General features: G+C 32.1%; 1 protein-coding gene across 2 annotated transcripts; it reads right to left on the bottom strand.

Moving 5' to 3' along the window:
- Positions 1-5,163: 5,163 nt before the first annotated feature.
- Positions 5,164-9,819, bottom strand: LOC113872201 (serine/threonine-protein kinase STY13-like). Of its 2 annotated transcripts, XM_027509566.1 has the most exons (7): positions 9,472-9,819; positions 9,267-9,378; positions 8,495-8,616; positions 6,569-6,765; positions 6,277-6,451; positions 5,785-5,919; positions 5,164-5,680 (listed from the first exon to the last, which is right to left on the bottom strand). In XM_027509566.1, the coding sequence occupies exons 1-7, from the start codon at positions 9,589-9,591 to the stop codon at positions 5,474-5,476; spliced, it is 1,068 nt and encodes a 355-aa protein (XP_027365367.1). In that variant the 5' UTR covers positions 9,592-9,819; the 3' UTR covers positions 5,164-5,473. The 2 variants fall into 2 exon arrangements, with proteins under 2 accessions (XP_027365367.1, XP_027365357.1); XM_027509556.1 differs by having other exon boundaries at positions 9,267-9,819.
- Between the last annotated feature and the right edge of the window lie 379 nt (positions 9,820-10,198).

The raw sequence follows: 10,198 nt of genomic DNA, 5'->3' as shown, positions 1-10,198 counted from the left end.
CTTAACAAGTTGAGTTCTTCGTAAATATCATAAAAAAAAGCATTTTGAGAAGTAAGAAATAGAAAAAATAAACAAAGATTGGATGTCTAAGATCAAAGAACTTACTTGAAGTCGATCAGGGTGAACTTCCAAGTTTGGATTCAAAAAAAGATCGAAGTTTAAAGGAGATTTTTTGAGGGAAGAGAGTGAGAAATAAGAGAAAACAGAGAAAAGCTCGTAACTTGGATTGTAATCCAAGTTTTCTAGGTTAAAAACCCTTAAATATTCCTCAACTCATGACATTCTTATTACAATGAACCCTTTTCTTGCTATAGCGAAAAAATCAGACAATATTTTTCTCTTGTTGTCTGTCATTTTGGCTACAACGAGAATCCTTATTACAATGAGAATCCTAGCTATAGCGAGAGTGTTGTTAGATCATTCTTATTCACTTCTCACTACAATGAGACTCCCTCGCTACAGGTCTCGAAGGGGTGTGGAAACACATAAGAACTCTTGAATTGAAATGAAAAAATATATGTAACTCCAGTTACTTTAGAAATTGTAAGATCTTTGGCGAAAACACGCAAGAGGAGGGGTTGATCCGTATCATCTTGACTTGGTTATGATTTCTTTATTTTTTTAAGAAATCTGAGTCGGCTTCTTTCCCTACCCGTATCAAGTAGAACATGCTGAGCCAAATCTTCTTCATGGAAACCTGCTTTATTTAGATCAGGAAAACCAAAAGGTTTTATGAAATCATGTGCTATTGCTTGAATCCGTAGTCAATCCTATTTTTGATAGGAGCTGTTGACAATTGAATCCAATTTTTTCCATAATTTTGTATCTGTAATAATTTGAAGTATGCTAGATAGACATTATCGAATAGCACCTTTTGATGAAAGATATGAACAAAAGGTTTCGAGAAAACTAGTGTTTTCTGAATTTTATGAAGCCAGTAAACAGACATTGAATCCATGGATATTTGAACCGAGTATCTAGAAAAAAGCAAAATATTTGATGGAAGAATAAGGAATTCTTTTAAAAAGCCTATTCTAATGGGAAAGCCTTATATCTTGAAATTAATTCATCAAGTTAATGACAAAATACATAGATGTTCCAGTGGACATTATGCACTTGTTACGTAACAACCCCTTAGAGGAAGGGCCAAACGGGGAGGACAACAGCGAGAGAGCTCTAGAGAGCCTAATTTTACATGATCACTCTCGCTATAACGAGATATTCTGCAGTTCACACACTTTAAACTCTCTTGACTTCAAACGACATGCATAAATAATTAATATAAAATGCAATAATAATAGTAACAAAAACAAAGGTGTTACATTAACTCTCCTTTAAGGATAAATAAGGTATTGTATGATTTTACATGTATGCTCAATTTATGCCAAGTCTAGGATTTAAGGTGTCACAACTATTTTGCCACGAATATTTGGAATATGTTGTTATCTCCTTAGATTTGGAGTAGATTTTATAGTTTTGACTGATCTTCTTGGCTTTCTTTTAATCTTCAAACAAAAGTAATGAATATATTTTGTAATTGGGATATTCTTGTTGGAGTTGTTTGAAAGTTATGGCTAGAAGGAACTCCTTTATTTTTAGGTATACTTCACTTAGCCAGAAAAGAGACGTGACAGCGGTTTCATTTTAAATTATAGAGCATTTAGAACTACTCTAAAATCTTGCAATATCCAATGTATTGCATTTAAGAAAGCGATTAAACAACCGCTCTTAAATGTTAAGAGTGGAGAATGGTTCCTGCTCTCATAAGGTGGATGTCACTTAGAGAGCAGTTCATATAACTTCTCTCTAAAGTATGAATGTAATCCGTAAATTTAAAATTTAAAATTTACTTCTTTATGACTTTTCTATTATAAACTAAAATTAATTTATTATTACATTTAAATTTTAATTTACAGGTCTGACATTCAAAATTTCTTTATTTTTATCACAAATCAAAATTGAATCTTAAGTTTATACATTGTGTTAACTAAATAGTTCACATTTGCATGAACCAAACACAAGTAAGTAGAGAAAAATAAAAAAAAATTAGTAAGATAATTCACGTTAATAGAGATAAAAAGAAAGAAAGAAAGAATGGATGGTTCATCATTAATAAAGAGAAAAAGAAAAAAAGAGAGAATAATAAAAAAGGTACATACATATGTGAAAAAGATTAATTTATTAGTGTAGAGAAGATAAAAAGAGCCTACGACATGAAATAGATCAAAGACACCAACTTTGTTAATACAAAAAAAACAAAAAGAACTTACAGAAGTAAAAGAGACTAACTTTATTAGAAAGACGGAAAATTAAAAGACTAAAGTGAATAAAAAAATTAAACCAAAATTTTAATTAAACTTAGATAAGAAAAAGTATAATTTAACCTATTATAAACTTAATATCCTAATCTTTTGAGTGTTAAGTTAAGAAAACATTATACCATTCATATTTTAGTGAACGTAATATTTATTTGATTGAATGTAATAATTACTTCTTCTTTATCAACATTTTATACATTTTGTATATTCTGACGGACAATTTGAAGTTAAAATAAGATTCCATTATTTGAACAACTAGAATGCAGACATGCTTGTCACAATTTCCTTATCAATGATAAATTGAGAAAGTGATTCGCACCTTCTATTGTTTCCTGTTCATTTCCCTTGGCACTTAGCAGTGTTGGATGATCAAGACAAAGCGTACGGTGCATGTCATTGTGCCTCTCTTTCACACACAAACTTGGCTATTTTTGTCAATGGCCTCTTCTGTTTTTTTCTGAATTAACCGTCGTCCACGGTAGAATGAAGATAGGTTGATGCTCCGTGTCTTATGTTCCTTGTTTGCCAAATGATCCAACCAACTACACATATTTACACACGTCACCTTTTATCAACGTAGTTTTTGCCCTTTGAATATAACTTGTCACTTTCACAATTTCTATTTACCTACAACTTTAATTCTTAAATCATAGCCTTATATTTGAGTTAGTGTGTTTATTGCGTTAGTGCTTGAAACATTTTTCTTACCAACCGCGTGTTTTATGTTCGTTTCTGTTTTGCTTTTTATGCAAAGATAACATAGCAAGCAATTGTATCATATAAGTGAATATAGAAGGATTGTTTTAAAGATCCTAATTTGGATCAATGATTCTATGGAAAACACTAAATTTCAGCTATCATATTTAATAAAATATAATGAATAACTAGAGGAATAAATGGTAAAAAAAATTAGAAAATATAAATGAACCTAATAACTGTATAATAAGTATAAATAAAGGGATTATTTATATATCCATTTGTAACAGAGTTTGAAGAAAGTGATTTGTTTTCTATGAGAAAAGAAAATTGCAACAAAGTCATTTAACTTTCGTTTTATGTGTAAAACAATGAACCCTTACTATTCTAAATATTGTAATTTAAACCTATTTCTACACTCCTCTTCGAACTAGAGTATGTAATTCATACGATCCAAACTTCTTACAAATATTATGAATTTAAAGAGTGATAAACAGTGATAACTCGCTAATGCTAAAAGAGTTGTTAACGTTAGTGTCAACTTTTGTAATACTCTTAAACGGACACTCCCCTAACTGTTTTTTAATTGAGGATGGTGCTATAGTAACCATGACCAATGGTTAAGCTGATCCTAACGAGAGTTTGTTGGCTTTGAGATTTCACTACCACCTTTATTATTTCTGCAACGTGAGCTTCCTCTAGTTCTAACACCCATGAGCTCTCCTCATCCTCCAAATGAGGTGCTCCCTCCAACTTCAGCACCTCAACCTCAAAATGAGGAGTCGCTTGTGACACAAGAAACAAGTAAGAGACAAACACATATATATTACACACAAATATCATCAATGGCTAAGATAACAAAATTTGTAAATACCCAAATTTATTTAAGTTTTTTTATTGTTAGGTTTGCATCAACGGAGCGAGCCAATGGTATATGCCACTCAAATTAATGGTCACATTTATTGCGCAACACATTTACCATTTGTCAAGCCAAAGCTACGTTTTTAATTTTATATCAATGTTAGCCTACCTGATGCTAAATGTCATTAATTCTGTTAAAAGTTTCATATTTTTATCATTATGCATTTGTTTTTCTTTTTTTTCTTTTAAACAATTTTAATAAACTATTTTTAAGAAGAAAATGAAAATAAATCTTTTTTGTTAGTTCAGTTTTCAAAACAAAAAAGTTCGTGCAAAATTTATTAAGTATTATATTAACAATAAAAATAAAATATTTTTAGAAATAATTTTTAAGAACTCATACTAACAAACACTTTTTTTTTTGTTTTTAAATTTTTTAAAAAATAGAAAACAAACAAACCGTAACTCTTTTTTCTTTTTTAGTTAGTATTGGTCAAGCTAACACTAAATTATTGAAATTAATTTTAAATTTTTGTGTTCTCATTAATTCAGATTATCATTCGTTAAGTTGATACTAATATAATATTTTAGCCTCAATTTGAGTGGTGTTTTCTTATATGAGCTTTCAGAGAAGTTGTAAATGAAAGATACAAAATATTAATAATTCAACGATGTATAACATTCACAAACATTTTTGTGTACACTAACTCAGAGAAATGAAACCTATTATTGATGCACTGCAAAAATGAACAACGAACAAGTGTCCAAAATAGACATGATGCACATTCTAGAAAAAAAAATTAGGAACACTGGGAGGACTTGAGAGAAGGGTACCCCTGGAAGATAGAGAAAATGTGCAGTAAAAATTGGAGGAAATTTTTTTAAAGACGATTTATAGTAATTTGAATTTATGGAAATATCTTAATTTGGATGAATGGTGCAGCGAAAAACATTGAACTTCCCATTTCATATTTATACTGAGTCTTCATAATATGGTACCATGAATGTGTTCAGCTATGAATAATAAAGAATTTATGAAATAGAAGTGAACCTAGTAACTACACAATAACTATTTGACTTAATATTCTGAACATTATAATCTGAACTTATTTCTACAATACTAATTTTGTATAAATTTTTATTTACTTTTTCTTTGAAATGATATTATATTTCACTCCTTTACCGGTCATCCATACCAAGTAAGTAGACCACTACTCCACAATGCTTCTTTAGTAAAATATTACAAGTTTTCAAGCAAACATAACTGAAACAGACGGTTGAGAGGATACCTAGCAAATAGATCCAATTTAATCACATCAATCATGATTACAACAGTATAATGAAGATCTTACAAGGTTATGAGGCCAGTCTGGCAACATTGCAAAGCTGATAGTACTATAGTAGTACTCATACCGACAAAATCCAAACATAAAAGAAGAAAAGAAAATAAGAGCTATGGATTTACATAAGAATTGACACTTAAAACAGCTCCTCCTTCCTATACCCTCTACTGTATATTCCTCTCATCTTGGCATCCAAATCCTGTTTACAGATTGATTCTTTGCATAGTGAAAAGTCACAGTTTGTTGGACAAGGGATCAAGGCCCCCTGTACTTACGGAAGCAAAGACAACCCTGCTGCTGATCAACAGGGATCATACCTCCACCTTTGGAAGTGTCAATAGCCTCTAGCATCGAAACTACCTCGTCCATTTCGGGACGTTTATCAGGATTGGCATCCCAGCATTTCTTCATTACATTTGCTAGAGAACTTGGGCAACATCTTGGTATTTCTGGTCTCAGATTCTAAAATTTCAACAGAAAGTAATAATCAATATCATGGATTCATCTTAGATCAGAATCTACACTGACAAACACATGCCTGTCAAATTAGAGAGACAAATCAATACCTGGCGAACAACAGCTGAAGTAATCTCTGAGAAACTTAAGTCAGGATATGGCATGTCACAACAATATATTTCCCATAAACAGATGCCAAAACTGTACACATCACATTTCCTGTTATACGGGTTGCCGTTTAAAACCTGTAAACCACAACCCATTTTGCAAATAAGAAACTAGTAAATTACACAAGCTTTCTCTTTGATCATATCAAAACATTGGGTATGACCGTTTCTTTTCTAATTGGTTCACTATTTGCTGCATTATTAAGGCCATCACAAATGCTTATTGATGAAATGCTAGTTGTGAATGACACTTAAGAATGGAGAAACCCATCCCCACTCAGATAACCCACGGGAATTGGATACACCCATTACTGATCATATCAGATGAGTTTTGGACACAGCAAGCTTCTACACTAATGCTTCCACTGTGATATCCAACATGCTTGTACAGTAATTTATAATTGATGTAAAGGTTTTAGGGTACCAGCTACGCACCTCAGGAGCCATGTAACCAAGTGTACCAGTCTCCCCAGTCATGTCATTAGGATTTGAGGCTTCAACACGAGCAACCCCAAAATCAGCAATTTTAACGGTGCGTGTCTTGTCCAACAGCATGTTCTCTGTCTTTACATCTCTATGTACAACCTTCTGAGAGTGAAGATAACTCAGCCTGCAAAACCAAGAGAATTTAATTGGAGGATTTATCAAAACAAACTAGAAGACAGCCTTTGATCTTAACTTGCTAAACCACATTTACTTTAGGTAAAAATTACAAAAATATAAATACCCTCTTGCAAGATCAAGCGTCAGCTGGATGACAACCTTGAAAGCTAACTTCCTCCTCCTATTCTTTATTAGGAAAGATTTCAGTGTACCTCCGGCAAGATACTCTACAACTACACAGCAGATATTGCTTGGCATGCTAATTAGACCATTATCAGTTTGTATCTGTAATTCTGAAGACCCCATTGTTGCCCCTATAAACTAAAAACAAAGAAAATTGTTTGAGAAGCTAGGAAAGAAAAATACTAACAAAGAAATGTATAATTCTCTTTGAAAAAGTTGGTAAGCAGATTAACTGCAAATGTCACAAGATATAACAGCAAAGAGAAGATCATGAAGAAAAGAGTAAGGATGGAGCATTATGGGTATTGGTTAGCCTTGTTTTCAATATTTACAAGGACTTTCGTCCAAGAAAATAGTAGGACAAAGATCAAGACACATCAATTGTTGCATGAAGATACAGAATATCTTTTCTAGCTGTTAGAAGAAAAGGCTGAAGTTTATTAAGAGGAAAAATAAGGTAATATACAGATTCCAAAGAAAAGATTATTAAATGAATAGAAACCTGAAAATTAGAAGCTTTTATGAAAGTAAATTTTCAAAAACAAATGTTGCTAGGCTTGTTAATTTATTTACAAGTTTAGTCAATATAAATACAGATGCAGAACCAAATGGAAAATACCTATTAACATTCATTTCCATCCTCTAGCACCAGAAATCTCTTTCTGGTTTAAAGAGCTTTGAAGTTGCAATGTTTTGAACAACAATAGATCAAAACCACATCTTTAATATTTTTGTTATCAGGATCTATTCTTACATCAACAGAGTACATAGAAGTTTGAAGTACCCACTTTTACTATATAGGACATAATCATAAGAGCTATCTTCAGAATTTCTTTTTATCAACTAAAAACTAAGGAACTTGAGCTTCATACCTTGTTAATATGGTATTTCTGAAAAGATTCTCCACAGTCACATACTAACTATTCCAACTTGCATATCTTAACAATCGCACCATACAAAACCATTATCCTTAAATTACTCTAACTTCCGTATCCTTACTTAGCAAAACAAATTTGATTATCATAAAAAACAATAGGAAAATAAAAATGTAGAATGGCAAGCTCATATATGGCAAATAAACTTGAAAATAATAAGAACTACTGCATTCTTTCCTAAAACTACTTGGATTTTTACTAATCAACAAATAAAAAGATCAGGAATACTATTACATAAGGAAATCTGTACACGTCATGCTCCTAAAACAATTTACTAAAATATCAAAGTATCATAAAATGTTCCTCTACAACCAAAATGGATTCCCAATTTCACAATTTCCAGCAATGTTGTTGAACATAAGTTAAGGGAAAGCAAGAAGGCAGGTGGAAGATAATGAAAATCCCTGAGAGCGACGTAGGTTAGAATCCTGGACCATTTATGGAAAAAGACCTACACATTGATAATCTTGAAAGACAAAGGCTCAGTTTGACTAAACTTCTCAATAAGTACTTCTAGAAGTAAAAAATTAAGTAGTAAAATGAATCAAACACCAACCATAATTTAAAATCAACTTATGCTTCTCCATTTAACTTCTCTAAGACTTGAGGAGATAAGTTGCTTTTAACTTATGAGAGAAGTTTTATTCATTTTTTATACTGATTTTTCTTTTCTTATAAGGATTACTCCAGAAGTTTACGCCAAACTGGACCGGCTAAAGTATAAAACCAAGAGTAGGTTCCTATAGAAGAATGAATAATCTTCTCCTAAAAATGAAACTCTCGAGATAATCTAAGTTTATAAGATCTTCTCCTAAAACCCACTTCCCTCTTTACTCCATCCTCACCCACCAAAAAAATGCAGATAATATGCAACATTCTAACTCACAAGCTCAACTCACAACAAGAAAGAGTTGAAGCTGAAGGAAAGTTACCTTAGTGACATTAGGATGATCAAGTTTATGCCAAACAGCAACTTCTTGAGTAAACGCCGATCTGAGGGCAGCTATTTCAGCTTCTGTCCGGTGCCCTTCTTCACCCCAATCCAGCATTTTAACTGCTCATTAACCAAATCATCACAAAATGATTATCCCTCAGTAAAATTGTAAAAAGGAAATCACTAATTCACTCAAGTTATATATGCACACAAAAGAGCATTACAGATTCCTCACAAAAACTTAAACCACCGAGTGAAACTGTTTAAATTTCATGCTTCATTCTTGGCCTGAAAAAGTTTCTCCATTTCCCCTTAACCAACCCAACAATAACATTGTACATGTACTCATAATCATTTTCAGTATTCACCAAAAACCACAAGAATTTTCAGAAGCAAAACACCTCAGCCCATGTATGAGTCACATACAACACATAGGAATGGATCCAAAACGACCCATCACTAAATCGTTGCAAAAGTCCACTCTTTTCAAGAAAACATAGTGTAATACTAATAATTAAACTGAAATAATTATCTTACTGAGATATATTCTTTCTTTTTTTTTATAATTACATGGGATGATGCATATTCACTGAACTCAACGGACAACATCATTATTGAAAATAATAATAATAATAATAATAATAATAATAATAATAATAAAAGCTTTCACTTTAATTTGGGGTAAGGATTGGAAAATTGATCCCCCAAAAGTTCAAAAGGAAAAGAGAAAGAGAAGGAATGGTGTGGGTGTCAGTGTGAGTGGAAGTTACCGGCAACATCTTGTCCATCATAGATGCCACGGTGGACAGTGCCGAAAGTGCCACGAGCTATGACACTCTTGATGATGAGGTTAGAAGGGTCAATTTCCCACTCTTCCCTTTGCTTCTTGAAGGCAGTTGCAGCAACACTTTTGAATTTAGTAGCAGTGGCAAAGGAGCTAGAGTGACGAGGAACATCAGAAGCAGCAGAAGAAGCATCATCGTCTTCCTCTTTGTGCTTCTTCAATGCCTTACTTAGATGCCTCTCTAGCTGTTCATCTATGCTTTTTAGATCAATCTGATCTGCTCGCACAAACGCATCACTACTTTCCTTCATCTTTCTTGTGTGTGATTCTGAAAAGAGAGAAGAGGGGTGGAACTACTTGGGTTGTGGAGGTGTTTTGATGATCTTCTTCTTCTTCATCATCTTTCCCTCCGCTAAATTGCCACGCTCTCTCCAATTATCCATGTGGGCACATGGAATTGCCTGCGCATAACGTGTGCCTCTGACCCACTTGGTCTCCTTCCCCTCTTCCTCACTTATTTATCACTGTTTTCTTTTGCATTTATTGCACCTAATATTTTATTACCCAAACTCCCATCAGTGTTCTTCTATGTGGATTCAACTTATATTAACCGTTACTTCGTGAACACAATTGGCTGTGAAATCAACACTTGGCCTTGAAATTTTAATAAAAACATCAAGAATTGACTATTATAATTACATTATTTATCTACTATAAAAATATATTTATATATTACCCAACATTTACTCTATTTAATAACTTTTATAAAATATAATATTAATACATTAATTATTTAATCATCTCATATCATCTTAATAATAATGTATAAAAAATTTATATTATTTAAATATTTATAAATATGTTATTCAAAATTTAATTTATTTATATTTTAAAAATATGATGTCCATTAAAATCAAG

The sequence above is a fragment of the Abrus precatorius genome, unplaced genomic scaffold (genome assembly GCF_003935025.1).
Source record: "Abrus precatorius isolate BTA unplaced genomic scaffold, Abrus_2018 Scaffold10, whole genome shotgun sequence".
Classification (NCBI taxonomy): domain Eukaryota; kingdom Viridiplantae; phylum Streptophyta; class Magnoliopsida; order Fabales; family Fabaceae; genus Abrus; species Abrus precatorius.
The sequence above is the reverse complement of the archived record's forward strand: the minus strand, read 5'-3'. Positions and strand labels throughout refer to the sequence as shown.

Bases quoted from the DNA above. Each gene is read 5' to 3' on its own strand.
- LOC113872201 (XM_027509556.1), bottom strand. From the start codon at position 9,591: ATGAAGGAAAGTAGTGATGCGTTTGTGCGAGCAGATCAGATTGATCTA. The intron at 8,617-9,266 runs GTAACTTCCACT...GTTAATGAGCAG, and splicing joins TGATGGACAAGATGTTGCCG to TTAAAATGCTGGATTGGGGT. The intron at 5,681-5,784 runs GTATTGATTTGT...TTGAAATTTTAG, and splicing joins CTTCAGCTGTTGTTCGCCAG to AATCTGAGACCAGAAATACC.